This window comes from Planococcus citri, chromosome 1 (assembly GCF_950023065.1).
Source record: "Planococcus citri chromosome 1, ihPlaCitr1.1, whole genome shotgun sequence".
NCBI classification, from domain to species: Eukaryota; Metazoa; Arthropoda; class Insecta; order Hemiptera; family Pseudococcidae; genus Planococcus; species Planococcus citri.
The window spans coordinates 39,912,879-39,929,438 of record NC_088677.1 but is presented as its reverse complement, the minus strand read 5'-3'; the positions used below and the strand labels follow the sequence as shown (position 1 = coordinate 39,929,438).

The 16,560-nt window shown below is 34.0% G+C and overlaps 1 protein-coding gene across 2 annotated transcripts in view; it reads left to right on the top strand.

The window, feature by feature from the left end:
- Positions 1–16,560, top strand: part of Rbp6 (RNA-binding protein 6) — a 324,961-nt gene that overhangs the window by 284,316 nt on the left and 24,085 nt on the right. For both annotated transcript variants that reach the window (XM_065344750.1, XM_065344752.1), the window contains exons 9-11: positions 7,196–7,280; positions 12,515–12,547; positions 15,892–15,981. In XM_065344750.1, the coding sequence (XP_065200822.1) occupies positions 7,196–7,280; positions 12,515–12,547; positions 15,892–15,981 (208 nt within the window). The remainder of the gene's footprint in view (positions 1–7,195; positions 7,281–12,514; positions 12,548–15,891; positions 15,982–16,560) is intronic.

The following is a 16,560-nucleotide window of genomic DNA, read 5'->3' as shown; positions in this document are numbered from 1 at the left end:
ATATGCCTACTACCATAATAGTACCAGTAGATATATGCAAAGTAGAAAATTTGCATACCTACATGGTATTACGTATTCGCGAATGGCCATTGTTAAATTCTAATCGTTGATAGTAGGTGTGGTGTAATCAAATCACTCCTCCATTGATTCATGTAGTTTGAATTAGTTTGGAAAAAATTATTGAAAAAAATCATTGGTAGACTGTAAAATATGATGGCTCCGCGAGGGCACAGGTTGTTGTCGCTAGAGGTAGTCTCTAGGTAGTAGCTCGGATCATCAAGAGGAGCCAGTCCCCCAGGACAGATGAGAAGGCGAAGACAACACCAGGGGTATTCTGCGCGTCCACGTCGTGCGGAGTGGTAACATGTTGCTGTTCGATGGACTCGGAATCGATAAACATGGCTAAAGCAGAATTCTCCAGTTGGTGGAACGACGGGGAGGAGTGGCAAGTCGAAGGCCAAGCCTCTACATAAATCCGGATTACAAACAAGAATGCATAAGAGCTGCAGAACACCAACAACTCACTCGTTCCAGCCCCAGGGAAGCGCAAGAGCTTCAGAGTGAGTAGGCGAATACCAGCGCCTAAAAACTGGCAAATTCGGCTAAGGGAGTAAACCCCAACAGAAAATCATGGTGGAAGGCAACGGGAAACCAACACCATTATATTTCCCTAGAATTATACGGACATCAATTTAGCAATGGCCCTAAGTCTCCGTCAGGCTGATCCTCATCCGCCAAGGCAGCCGGATAGGGTGCTAAGAATACGCGGAGTTAAAACAAGGCGGAACAACATCAACGTCGCAACCTGGAATGTACGAACTTTGTATAAAATTGGACAACTTGCTAGTGTAATTAAAGAAGCCAGGAGATTGCAAATCGACGTGTTAGGAGTAAGTGAGACCCGATGGACTGGAAACGGTAGATACCGGGTAGATGAGAATTATGAAATGATCTTCGCTGGGAAAGACACACACGAACAAGGTGAGGGTATATTAATACATACCAGAATCAGCGATAAAATCAGTGCCATAATTCCAAAATCAGAGAGGATACTACTCGTGAGATTGGAGGTCAAGCCAAAACCAATGGTGATAATTCAAGTTTATGCGCCAACAGCGGAAAGCAGTACAGCAGAAATCAACAACTTCTACAACGACCTAGAAGAAGTGATGAGATGCTCGAAAAACAATGATGTTGTGTTTTTGATGGGAGACTTCAATGCCAAAGTTGGGAAGGATCATGGCAGCCAAGTTGCAGGGAGATACGCACTTGGAGAGCAGAATGAAAGAGGTGAAATGCTCGTAGAGTTTGCTGAAAGACACGATCTAGTAATATGCAATACCTGGTTCAAGCAGCATGAAAGAAGATTATACACTTGGGTCAGTCCTGGAGATCGAGTCAGAAACCAGATAGACTATATACTTGTAAAAAGAAGATTCAGGAACACAGTGAAGAACTGTCACACATATCCTGGTGCTGACTGCAACTCTGACCACAAACTACTGGCTGCAAAATGCCAGCTAGTCTTGAAGAGCCAGAAGAAGAGCAAAGAACGATACCAACAACTTGACATTGCAAAAATCAAATCAAAAGAAGTTCAAAAGAAATTCCAAGAAGAACTGGAAAAGCAAAAGGAAGACAGGTTGGAAGAAGAACAAGGTATCGAGGAAAAGTGGCAAACATGGAAGCGAAAGGTTAAAACAGCAGCAGAAAAGTCTATTCCATTCAAAGGAAGAAGAAAACACAAACCATGGATGACTCAAGAGATACTGGATCTGATGGAAGAACGAAGACAAGCAAACAGACCAAGTAATGAATACACAGTGATAAATAATCAGATCATGGGAATGTGCAGAATGGCCAAAAACAAGTGGTATGAGGAGAAGTGTCAAGAAATAGAAGATCTGGAGAAAAGGCACAACTCTAGAGAAATGCATACCAAAGTGAAGCAGATGATGGCCACCCACAAGAAAAGGAGAAGTGGAATAGCATATATGCGAGGAAAAGACGGAAAGTACTGTGTTACCAATCAAGAAACTGAAGAGGTCTGGATCAGCTATATACAAGAACTGTATGGAGATGATACACGTCCGGCTCAATTTGCAGTTTCATCCACAGAAGAGGCACCACAAATTGAAATGTGGGAGCTGAGGAATGCTGTGAAGCGAGCCAGAAACCACAAAGCAGTGGGAGAAGATCTCATACCAGCAGACTTGATCAAACATTTAACACCAGAGTATGAAAAGGAGCTGCTGAAGATAATAAACAAAATATACGATGAAGGCACTCTGCCTAAGGACTTCAAAGCAGTAAATTTTGTACCAATACCAAAAAAGAACAACTCGCAAAAATGCTCTGAATATAGAACCATCGCACTGATGAGCCACGCACTGAAGCTACTACTCTCCATCATAAATGCCAGAATTGAAAAGAAGATAGATGAAAATCTAAGTGAAACACAATATGGCTTTGTAGCAAAAAAAGGGACGAGAGATGCAATTGCCCTGCTGAAAGTGATCATTCAAAGAGCACTGAATGCAAATAGGGAAATCATTGCTTGCTTCGTCGATTATGAAAAAGCATTTGATCGTGTCAACCATGAGAAGATGTTGGAGATCCTGGAAAAATACAATATCGATAACAAAGACCTGCAAATAATCAAGAACCTGTACTGGGAGCAAAGCGCTAACATCAAGATTGGAACTGAGTACTCGGAGAACGGATGTGGAATAAAGAGAGGTGTGAGGCAAGGATGCCCCCTCTCACCCAGGTTGTTCAACGTGTACGCAGAAGAAATAATGAGAGAAGCGCGAATCGAACGAATGGGATTCAAGATCAACGGCAAGAGAATAAATGAAATAAGTTATGCAGACGACAAAGTGATCCTTGCTGAGACAGAGGCGCAGATGCAGAAAATGATCAACCAAATCAACAGTGCTGGATTAAAATATGGAATGAAAATAAATGCAGGCAAGACCAAGGTGATGAGATTTACGAAAGGAGATGATAAAGAGGTCAAAATCAACATCGGATCACAAGAAATTGAAAATGTAAAGCAATTCAGGTACCTTGGAGCACTGATAAACAACGATGCTAGAGATCATAAAGAAATCAAATCACGGATTGGAATGGCAAAGACTGCTTTCAACAACCTTGCCAATGTGCTGGGAAATCGAACGATGAGTATTGATCTGAGGAAGAGAATTATGCGATGCTACGTATGGACCGTTCTGAAGTATTCCTGCGAAACATGGACCATGAGTGCAGAATGCGAGAAGAAAGTATCCGCTTTTGAGATGTGGTGCTATCGAAGGCTACTACGGATCTCATGGAAGGACTTCGTTACCAACAAGGAAGTACTAGCAAGAATAGGAGAGGAGCGGAAAGTCGTAGTTGAAGACATCAAAAACAGAAAGCTAAAGTATTTAGCTCATAAAATACGAGAAAACGGTATTTTCATGCTAGCGGTACAGGGGAAAATCCAAGGAAGATCGACGAGAGGGAGGAAACGATCGGAACTGTTAACAACAAACTCACCGGCCAACTCCCCCTGCAAGACCCTGAAAGAAACAATTAGATACGCTAGATACCGGCTAATATAGATGGACATATACGCTATCTCCTGTAAAGGAGCGCGACTACGACGACGACGAAAATATGATGGCTCGTACATAGAACTAGGTACTAAATAAAATGAAATTTTAATATTGTATCGAGAATTTGAAAAAAATTCTTTAGCCTTTATTTGGTCAGACATCTTTGAATTAATGAAAAGTAGGTAATTCAATCATAACTAGGTAATTGCAGATTGGTGATTGGGTTGGTTTTCTGAAGTAAATTATTACATTTTAGAAGTCTCACTTTTGAGTCAATGAATTGGGTACTAAAATCGTGTCAAACTTTCAAAAATTACTTTCTGTAAACTTGGAAGAGTACTGTTGAGTTGAGTTCTTGAAGTTACGACAAAACTTCTGTGATATTGATATTTTTGGAAACTTGTAAAAGTGGTCACTTTGTTACACTTGGAGTTATCATTCCTCATTCCATTAAACTGTCAAGTATCAAGTCTGACTTTTGAGCACTTTGAAAATGAATCAATGAATAGATAAAATCGTGCTGAACTTTTAAAAAATTACAGAAAAATTACTTTCTGTAATTTTTTCAGGTGTTTTTCCTCGATTTCATTCATCAGAATTTTTGATTCTCAGATTCCATTATCAATACGTTTAGTCTTTATAATTTTGATAAATTTGAATAATGAATTTCTTACACTTATCGATCGATTTTTTAAAATCTAATGTAGTGTCTCAGACCTTGAATTTTCATCTTTTTGTTCAAATTAAAGAGGTTTTTTTTTCGGATTTTGCCCTGCTGTTGAAATCTTTATGATCCGTATTGATTCCTTACTGACAAGGGAACCTTTACAAATCATCAACTCTGATCCAGCTGAAGTTTGACTCGCTAAAACAGCATGTCACTCAAACCTCAGAACCAAATTTTCAACGCCCAAAGTTGCAGATCTTTCTATTTTTGGCAAATTTTTGAAAACGACGGGAATATAGCCTATTGCGGTACTTATATTAATTTTCGACAAAAAAATAATAATAATAATATATTATAGAAAAAAATCTGAGACTCGGGTTGTATTCTAAAGTTGACCACCGCTTCCTTCCAAATCGATTGACACCATTTTCCAAACTATCAGGAGCCTCAAGCAATTTTAAATTGCTCCAGAAGGCGTTGTACTCACTCCGACAGCTGAAAATGTGATCCATGTCCATAAGTTTGACATTTCAAATTGATTGAGATTCGTGAATCGTAGTAAATTCGAGGTGACGAGTTGTAAGTTGGTAAATCTAATTTTGAAAAAAATGACCAATTTTATTGCAAAGTGCACTGAGTTATTGCTAAAATGCAGTTGATTTTTCATCAAGATGAGGAAGCACGTATAACACTAGGCAACAATTTTTGACCTTTTTTTTGTTTTCGGGTTGAAAATGGGCTTAATCGATAGTTTAGACCCTAAAACAAAAAACAGAGTGGGATTTTTCAATTTGAGTTGTTTTTGTGGTCAGGAGAGATGATCAAAGTTGCAAAAATGGCCGTTTTTGCCCTATTTCACGAGTTTGTGGCGACATCAGTATCATGTTTAAAAAAAAACCAAGGTCATATTCGGATTCTACGCACTTTTTTAAGTAAACATCTTTACCGGATTTTTGATTTTCGAACATTCAAGCGCATACGGAAGATTTTCATTTAAAACACGAGATTTTTACTGCACGAGAGCCTCGCCCGCGCGAACACGGTTCCGCGCCACGAGTACGTCGTGGAGTAACGCCAGCGTTGCGCGCTCCGAGTTTTAAAAATATGTTTCAAACAAAAATTTTCTGTATACGCTTGAATGCTCGAAAATCAAAAATCCGGTAAAGATGTTTACTTAAAAAAGTGCGTAGAATCCGAATATGACCTTGGTTTTTTTTTAAACATGATACTGATGTCGCCACAAACTCGTGAAATAAGGCAAAAACGGCCATTTTTGCAACTTTGATCATCTTCCCTGACTACAAAAACAACTCAAATTGAAAAACCTCACTCTGTTTTTTGTTTTAGGGTCCAAACTATCGATTAAGCCCATTTTCAACCCGAAAACAAATATGCCGTTGCCTAGTGTAATTCACGGAAACATTTCAAATCATTGATTTCTCAACAAATAATTTTGAAAAATAATTCATTGAATGATATTTTATAAAAAGTACTTCTACACCATTTCAAAATGAGCCTACCTCTGTCGCCCTAATTTACGTACAACGCCCAGTATCACAAATTAAGAATGATATGCATATAAATACCTTGGTGTTATTTAGGCATTAATTTAAACATGTCATCTTAACCTCAATGAGCTTATTTATGTTAACTTTGTATATTTTCGAAATTATGGAAAATTAATATACGTACCTATTACGTACGAACATCGAATTAACAGCACACATAGGTAGCGAATAGTATAGGTGTTATAGCATATTTACTTTACCTACATGATTTACACGTCATTGTCGCTAACAAGCAACAAATCTCTTTAATGATACGTACACATAGGTAAACTATACCTATACCTATAATTTGAGCAAATTTATTTTCGACTTTATACGTACCTCTATCTACCTACCCTTAAACGTATACACAGTCGACGACGATTTAACGCGAAATTATCAGATTTTTATTCGCAGTTGTAAATTGATTGTTTGATAAATTACTAAACGAAATTTTCGCATTCGTTTTGTAGATATAGAATTACTGGAAAGCCGATAATAATTCAAACGCTTTTCCTAAAGTATTCAGCCGATTTCATGTGTGCGTGTTTATTTGGGGAAAAAATGCGTTTCTCAGCGGATAATAACTCTTTCTCGTTTTAAAACTAAACATTTCCAACTTTTACAAAAATTAATCATTTTGTAGTATTCCCATAGTTATGAGGCGTATTCGCCAAATGTTTATACCTAACATTATTTTATGGTGATTTAGTTGTACGTTATGCAGTGATTGGTTTATATTTTAGTATGGTATGCAAGAAAAACTTTTTCGCTTCGCACGTAACAGATATCGATTGTTGAGCGTGGATTTTTTGTGGAATAAATTTTCCACGTTTATTTTAGGTGTAATTTTGATTTTTTTTTCTTCCCCTTTTTTATATCGAGCAATAAAGATCAAACTTTATGAATTAGCGGAATTGTGGTATAACTCACTTCACTCGAAACATGTAGCTCATGATTGGAATTTTAATCTTTCCAGCGAAGGTTGTTCAAGTTGCGAAAAACATTTTGGGGGTACGTCCAAAAAAAACGAAAAAATTGACGCCCATACCAATATCTACCTAATGGTTTATGACCCTTTAAAAATTAATGTTGAGCAGAATTTCGTAATTAAGAAGTTTGTTTGTTTTATTACTTACGCGCTCTGTTTATTCTCGTGATCAAAAATTTGTTGTTCATTACTCCTTTAATTCGACAAAATGACAAAATATGTCCTTATTTGTCAGTCGAAATGTGTGTCTTGCATTTATTATTTTTATTGTTGGTATCTTTCGGTTTGGCGACCGATAGCCAAGTGCCTAATTTAAATTGCTTCTCAAATTTTTGCTCTTAAATCGGCGAGTAATTGGTTAGAAAAATGATTGTGGTTTTTTGTTGATTTACAGGTGGAATGTAAAAAAGCACAGCCTAAAGAAGTCATGTTACCGGTTGCAGTTGCAAAATCTCGTTTACCTGGCAGAGGGGCATACGGTGAGTTAGCATCAAAATGTGAAGTTTCTACCTCTATTGATGCAAATGCGTCTGTAACGACTGCTTTAGGAAATCCTTCTGCTTACCGTTTTACTCCTTATCCTTTGCCAACAAATAACACCCCTAATATGACCGCTCCAACAATATTTCCAGCCGCTTATATACCTGTACCTACTCCGACGCCTGTATATGGGGGATTACAGGCGGCCGTCTATAAACGTCTGTTAGGGTTACGTGTCCCTCAGGCGACCCCTCCATTAACATATAGCATGTCGGATTTATTGGGGGTGCAGAGTTTCGACATTCCTACCGCCGTTTTTCCTACGGCTGCGGTTCCGGCTGCAATTTCATTGTAATTTTTTTTTTTTTATTTACACTTGTTTACATACTCATCTTATATTATTCACATTTGCTCGCTACTTTTTTTTATTGTTATTTTTTAAAATTACTTGTTTTAAACTTTCATTTTTTATGCATTTTTTTTTCTTAATGAGAAATTTCAATGGCGAAATGAATTGCTGTGAGACAGAATGTCTGTTTATGAATCAGTGAATGATGGAATTAGGTAGAGAATTGAATGAAAGTGGATTTTGTAAATAGATATCATGATTTTCTTCTTTTTTTCATCTGATCGTGTAATATTTACTGTCCAAGGTTTTTTAAATATTGGGCTATTGAAGAAATGCCTTTCCAGGTACGCAGGTTCGCTTCAAAAATTTTGTGATCAAACGTAATTGTAAAGGAATTTTGCGCACATCTGGTTGCATTTTTTCTCTTGATATTTTGGTTTTGAAATGTATTTCTCAGTGAAATTGTAATCACTTGGGAGAAGGTACCTACAGGATTTCAAGACACAATTGAAAATGACGAGGGAACATGAGAGGAAAAATTTTCGAAAAATTACTAACTATTCTCGTTGAAATGGCCCCTTTTCTTTCTTCCCTCCTTTCCCTCCCTTCTATACCCAAAAAAAATCAGCCAACGCCAGGCACCATGAAAATTCTGAGAGGCAAAAGAGGGAGGATTCTAATCGGATCTGTATTTTTTCAAAGGATTCATTATTTGCTTATTACGAATTAATCCGAGTGAAAGATGAGAAATAAAATTAAATACATATGTATGTTCGATTTTTAAGAGCTTTTTCATTTTTCTAAAGACATCCGAGAGAAGTGAGAGGAAGAGAACTGCGGTATAAGATGAGTCTTTTTCAATTTTGTTCGATGTTTGTGAGATCCCAATAAAAAATTACTGTAAAGTAACCTCAAAAAGCCGCTGTAAATATTTAAGATTTTTTATTCAATATTTTACCTCGGAATGATTTGGTGCGTATTTCTAATTCATCTTAGTTTCTTATTCCAACTGTTCCAAAAATCACTACGTTTTCCTAGTGGCATTAGATGATACATTGGAGATTTGAAATCATACCTTAATTACATAGATGAAATTTTTAGAAATTCTTTCGCAATCATCTTTCATGGGTATTAAGTATATCCCTATTTAAAAAATATTCAAACCTCACCTGCATACCTACCCTTTCTAAATTCTCCATTAAACAAAAACGACGAGCTTGAATGTTGAAAGTTTGAGAAAGCATAACAATCCTGACTTGACTGTAGATAATGCTCGTATTTCGATTGCTCGACTTTAAAAATGATTCATTTCGGTCGAATATAAAAATAAATGCGATATCTCGAGCAGGATTAGTCGAATTTGCAATTGAATCAAAAGTTGTTGAAATTCTCTCTCCTTTTTTTTTCGCTTATTAATGAAACCTTCATTACTCTGTCTCTGTTTCTTTTGTATTATAATTTATTGTTGAATGGAACTTTTATTCTTGTATACCTATCACTTTTTTTATTTATTTGTTTTTACTTTTTCGGTGGCTTGTTTATGATTTTGTTTTTTCATATTCTACAAATTTAATCATATTATCTCTACCTTTATAAATTAACAGCGACCGAAAAGGATCAATGTTGTTTTTCCTTTTAGTTACAAAGTACTCATATACGTAATAACTCATATTAGGCCTAAGTTTTTCTCTCTTTTTTTTCGTGGTACCTAATCATGAAATACCATACCTACTTAATAAAGACGAAGTGTACTTGACTGGTATAGAATATAGTCGATAAAGTTATAAAAATTAGCTTAGAAACCTATACATTTTTAACCTACATATTTAATGTCTGTAGAAGATAGATTACTTATATAATTATTAGGTATTCGTAATGTATTAATGTTTTGTATGTATTGACTAATATCTACGTGTATTTCTTTACTTATATTAGAATAGTCTCTATAGGTAATCGTAATGAATGATAGTCTTATAGAGAATAATATCAGTGATAGTGCTTCAGAGTGGGTATTGAGTACCTAATCAAAAAAATGTGTGAGATCAGAAATCTAGCTTCCTTAATGTGGAATGAATTTCACATTTTAAATCTTCCACCGTTATTTCCTTCAAGGTGAGACAAAAAATTCAAAATTTTGTGGGTAGATATTTGAATTGTGTCTTTTTAAGAAGATAGCTGGAATGCATTTATTGTATCTTACTTAGTACACATCAGCAGATTGTCAGGACAAAATTCGAGTTGGTATTTCAGTCGATTATAGAAGCTCAGTTTTAGGGGTAAAATTCGAAAGATTAAGTAGGGTATGTTTGAAATTTCGATGCATTTTTGTAATTCGTTGGAAAAATATGAACGGATGCGTAAATACGAAGCTACACCGATATTTAGTTTAATAACTTCTTTGCATAACTACCTGTGTTTATAGTTTAGTTATATAATTATTCTGAATTAGGCAATATGACAATGGACTTGTTTCCTGTTAATAATCTAGTTTTTAGAAATTGTTAATAAATTTAGAAAAATTATTGCGTGTTCATCATTGTACAATTTGTTCGGGCCACGGAAATAACCTGTACGATAGTGTGGATGTACAGGCGCCAGATTTGGTTTTCGCTTTAGATCGCAAACTCGTCTTTGGATTTCTGCGTTCTAGTGATTAAGAAAATAAAAAAATTTAAAGTTAAACTGTAAGTGTTTTAGGGTTTACAGTTTTTATTTAGCTTGTTAGTTAGAATTTTTTTTTTCGTTTCTACGTTTCCCTTTAAACTTTAGATAGGTACTAATTTTTAGAATAGTGTAGTTTTTTTTTCGATTAGTCGATTAATCGTGGTTAGTTTTTAACTAATTATGTTAATACGTTACTTTAGCCGTATAGTTTTTACAATTAGTTATTAACCTATTATAAAATGTGTCTTTGATAACAGTTTAAGTTTTCCTCCTTTTTTTTTTTTTTTTTTCATTTTTTAACGGTATCTTTATATTATGTATGTGAGAGTATTTTTCAAATTAGTGTTTGACTGTGATAATTAGATATCTGACGAAGAATTCGAAAAAGTACCCTAATCGGCGGTACCGAAGTTGAAACTTTTTTCGAGACACTTCATCTGTCATTGTATTGTACCTATAGAAAACTTCAAGCACCTACCTGACCCTGATGTTTACTTCGGGTTATTTTATCTTTTGTGAACGCAAAATTATCGTTTTTTCTTTATTCAAGGTATTCTAGTGGGAAAAAAGTTTTGATTTACTGATTTACCGTGTGTTATTATTCGCAAAAAATGATTTTACTTATGAGACATTTTCGTTTTACGAAACATATTTTTTTCTCGATTACCAAATATTGTTCGTAAAGTGAAAATTGCCAATAGTTTTCTTGAGTTCTGATTTTCGAAATATGTAATATGCTAATCTGCTTGATATTTTTTGAAGAACAAACGTGACGTATCTTGAAAATTGCTCAGTTTCTTACATACTTAGTATGGTACATATCTTCTAGGAGGTGATTTTCATTTTCAAATTCCCAAGCGTTGTTGCTCCTTTCATTCGAATTGAGCATTTAATTTTTACAAACAATAACACCCCATGATTTCATTTTTCACAAAAGCCAAGATTAAGTAATGTCAAAGGGACCAAAGTTAAGATTATGATTTTCTCTCTTTTCTAAGTTTTTTTTTTTTTTTGAATAATCTGATCCGCAATTGATACGTCTTCTTTAGCATCGGGACAGTGAAACCTGATACCACACCCCATTCGTCTTAGTTAGAAATCATTTTCGTTGTGAATTCAAAACGTACTATAAACAAGTATTTAAATTACGAGTACATATGCTTATCTGGTGTAGTTTTAGACTTGTCCCACGACAATACAAAATAAATGATTTTTTTTTTGCTACAAAAAAATTGTTAGTACGTAATATGAACGCAGTCGATAAACTGAAAAATTTGTTGATACAAACGTAGTACATGGCTTACGTTCTTGACAGTACAAGTTTATATGGAAAGTTTCTATGAACCTATAGCTCGAGCGACCAAATTCTTAAATTGTTGAAATGAAATATTTTTACAACGTATTTCAATATACCTACTTATATAGGTACTTTTTAATTTGCTTCAACAAACACTTAAGAGTTCAGCTTTTATTTTTACATAATGTTTAGAGTTTTTTTTTCTTTTTTAGTTTTTAATAATTTTAGACTAAGTGTTACCTAGAACATTTGAATGGTGAAGAAATACCTACCTACTCACTTGTACCAATTTTTCATTTTTTTTCAACATTTACCTGCTAACGAAATTCTACGAATTCGATATTTTTTTTGGGGTGAGGTGAATGAATCTCTTCACCATTTAAAAAGCGTTCCAATGATTAGCAAGAATTGTTACATAGATATTAGTTACTAGATTTAGTTTTATAGTCATAAAAACATGTAAATTTCGAGTGAAGATGTTTGAAATAATTCTTCCCATCAGAAGTTCGAACGATTTAGAAAAATTATCAGTTTATTGGTGATTTTTATGTAGTGTTTATAGTGAAGGATTTGTAGTGTAGAGAGAAACAAATGGTGTTTTTTCTATTTAGTTTAACGTAGATTTAGTAGATCGAAAATATAACTAACTGGTATAACTTATACCTATACCTACTTCTGTATTGATGCATATAAATTGGAAATATCTATCAGAGTTGCAGATTACAGTCGAAAGTGTAACGTGTATTTTTTTTTTTTTAATATTTTATTTTGAATGGTCGCAATTTAGAACGATAAAATATGTCGAAATTTTAGGCGTATAATACGAGTAATTCTACTGAGAGAGAACCCAACGTATTAAATTTAAAAATATTTGAGAGTATTTTTATTCGATGATTTCTAATTATTTTTCTCTGTTTTTTCAGACTTTATGTGGCCTTTAGGAACGCTACCAGATGGTAAGATTTCTTTTTATTGAATTTTTATTTTAATTTGAGTAATACTCGCGTATGTTGTTTGAAACACTTTTTTTTTTCGTCTTACTCGTATCATTACAGAGTGTTCCAAATAGGCTATTTAACTTAGGTACACATATAAATATTATTTCGTCTGCATGCATTTATAATAGTCATCACGTCAACGGAGATAAAAGTATATTTGCAAACCTTGAGGGTAATTTTAAGATCAAAAATTTGATTCTAACGAACAATAATTTTAAAACATCAAAATTGCCTGTAAACATTATTGTTAAAGTTTTAACATTTTATTCGGCGTAAAAGTTCTTTTCATTTCAAAAGGATAATAAAATATATCTTTCAAGTGCTAACGCGAACTAAATGTCTCAAACGGAAAATCAAGTCGTCCATTTTGAACTTAAGTTTTGTTTCGAGCTAAAGTTTGTAACTATAAAACAAACGTAAATTAAAGTTTCAAATCGGAAATGCCTCCTACAGTACGAGTATATAGCGTTTCTATTTCTAATATTTAGTTCTTCTTCGATACAAACAGAACCCTTATACTTTTATTTCTTGTTTGAGAAAAAAATTCGCCACAAATATTCGAAATTTCCATTCTAACCTTTATTTTTTTCAATCAAGGTAGGTAGATAGCTTGGTAGGTATAGGTACCTATCTGTTGCGATAAATAAAACTTTGAATCAAAGAAAATCTATACATTCGATTGAATAGAATACTTACAGACAACTGATGGGGCTAATACGACCTCGTTTACCTTTACAAACCTAAAGCAATACGTATAAAAAATTACCCACCTATATTTTAAAATAAATGAGACTCGCGTTAGAAACTCTTTTATCATGACCCAACACGCTTACAGCAGCAATCGTTACTGGCTGGCAACTGGAGTTTAGAAATTCAACTTTGGAAAATTCCCAAAAATCGATTAGATACTTTTTCGGCGGATAAGCTGTTTGCTTTTTCTGGAAATATATTACTTCGAGATTAATTTAATGTGTTTGCGATTCAAATTGCTTCATTACATGATTGTCGGCTTCGTCGTAAAGAAGCTTATGAAAATTCAAAGCCGAATAACAACGCGAACGGATACGAATTAATCAATTTAAAAAACTAATCAGTTTGAAAATTACCTACCTGCAGCAAATGTCGAAAATATGACAACTCCTAGTGAAATGTGTAGGCCTATCTACTGATGATAAACCAGTAATTACTTTTTTTCTTCGACGGTAGTAAAAAAAATAGAGGTACCTATATTATAAATTGTGGGGAAATGGGTACAGTAAAACATCGTCTTTGAAGGATTGAGAAATGAGTCGTTAGTTGAATATAGATCTAGATTTCGTTTATAAGTCACGAAGAAATATGAGTAATAATAATAACAAATATTAACGTTATTAAAATATTTTCATAATTTCATGGATTTTATTACTATGTATCTAGACTGCTTTTATCAATAATCTGCACCCAATACATCGACTGGCGCCTTTGGTGAACTATTGGGTGGCTACCCACTTTTCTAATTTCAGTATGTGTAAAGGTGTGTGAAGCTTTTTCTTTTTAAAGATTGTTCGATTACAGGCTTACGAGTATATTAGGATTTTTAAAAAACTGGAGATTAAGCAAAACTCGAGGGAGATAATCGTCACAGTTCGACGTTATTTATTGCTTTAATCTGCACAATCTCTAAATTTTTCGGCAAAAAATTTAAATTTGTTAATTGCAATTGTGTAGAATTATCGAAACATATAATCTTATATCATCTCGAAGTTTTGGAATCGCTCCAGAGATGTTTAAAAACTTTCCCGAAGCCTACGTCTCTCAGTTTATTCGAAATTGCTATTACGCATTCATATGCAAAATGTTGACAATTTGTTGGATCACATTTGCAAGTAGATACATATCGTTTTAGGTCTAAACACATATTTGAAAGATTAATGCGAAATGTAATTTCCATTTTTAAAGCTGACGATGAATTTTTAGACATTAAAATTTTTTAAAGTACTCGTACTTTAACTTTTGAGAAGAAAACTAACCAAGAAACGGTTCCAAACTTTTAGCCATGATTTTGAAAATTATTACACACCTAGGTATTTGAGAACAACGTGTTGACCTATTCTCGTATGATTTTCAAATTTTAAACTAGGCTAGAGGTACCTGGTACCTACCCCGACTTGATTTTTCAAAATATGGTGATCTTGTATTTTTAATACCTTCCTGCGTTTTGTTCAAATTGAAAATTAGTCATTTGTTTTTTGTTACCTATGTTAGTTTTATTACAAATCTGCTCAATTTTTTGCAATTTTTATTTCTCGTTGTACGAATTAATTAATTTTAGTTGCGTACATTTAATTCAAGCGAGTGATTTAAAATTAAGAACTCGAAAAGATATAAAAGTGACAGACTGCGAGCTCATTGTTCAATTGAGAGCTTTAGTGTGACTAGTTGCAAAAAAATATAGGTATATAAAAATATGAAAAATTCAGGAAATTAAAACCTGTGTAGAAGGAAGCTAAGAACCAACTAAGATTTCAACGCTTTTATGTAAGTGGCGATGGATCAATTTCAAGAAATAAAAGTTCATTAAACATTGGAATGAAAATAATTGATCTTACATTTAACTAACCGGCTTAAAGAAAATTCATGAATCAAAACCGAAGGATTGAAGTGGTCGTAATATCTGCCTACCTATTTCATCTTATACACATAATTTCAAGACCTGTCAAACTGTGATAAATTTTGACCTTGAATATGTGAGATTCGAAAGAGATTTTCCGAAAGAAAAACAAAAATGAATGAAGCGTGAATGGTTTCTTTGTAATTGGGATGGTTCTTTCTGAACGTCTGATGAGTTACACTGCCACGTTGACGAGACTAACTAAACACTAAAATAAATCCTTGAGGCTAAGAAGGTAGGGTGGTGGCTCTTTGCGTTCGTGTATCTCTGCGAGTAAAATTTCTTACGAGATATTAAAGTTCAATAGGCGCGAAATTCAACTCTTTTAAGTTCTATTTTGACATATTACATTTGGGCCGATATTCACCAAAAGCATATAATTCATTGATACCTACCGTTCATTTCGTGTTGATTGCTAAAAGCTTTCCATTGATATCCACAAACAAGAAGAGCTGTTTTCCAAATGTTTACCACTATTTGTAACCGAGCGAATTAATTGAGGGTGTAGAGATAGGTGCTATCTATAAAACTTTTGGAAGTAAGGAATTAATGAGTCTGTGGTGTTAATATGTAATTTAAGTATAGCACATAGGTATGTAATATGTATGTACGTACAATTGCAGTGATTTTCTAACTGGAATTTTATTCGCAGGTTTTCCAGCTGCAGCTTACGCAGCATATGCCACAAATCGCGGAGCGTACTCCGGCTACCCTAGTTTTGGACTGCCATACCATCCAGCAGGTAATAATATACCTTTGCTTCCAAATCCGTTTATGCATCGAACTAATTCCGGTCACTTTTTGATGTCACGTGCATGCCATGCAATTGTGAACACTTAACTAAGAATATTACGCTTTCGTGCCGCTTACCAAACTAACGATAAAATACCTAATTATTGTTGTTTTTTTTTAAAATTTTGTTATTTATTGTTTTGTTTTTTTGAGATTTCATATTCTTTTTCATTTAATTTTACATTCAGTGTTTGGGTACGCGTATTTTTGAATATTTCGTTTTAAAATTTTTATTCTGTTTTTTTCGTTTGTTGCCTTTGTTAAAAGTTATTGATACCTATTATTATTTTGGTGGTTGACATGAATGCTTACTCAACACCTAATTTAAAGATTAGGTACTAAAATGTTTGCTCGGATTTTACGATTGAAAAATTTATAGGTATTACTAATTTGATTTGCATGCGATTTGTTTTGTTTGCTAAATAAACGGCGTAGTAAGCAAGGTGATAAAATAGGAATAAAATATAGGACTTTTTTTTCATTTAATTTGGAAGTCTATTTTCCTGTTATAATTATATTTTAATATAGA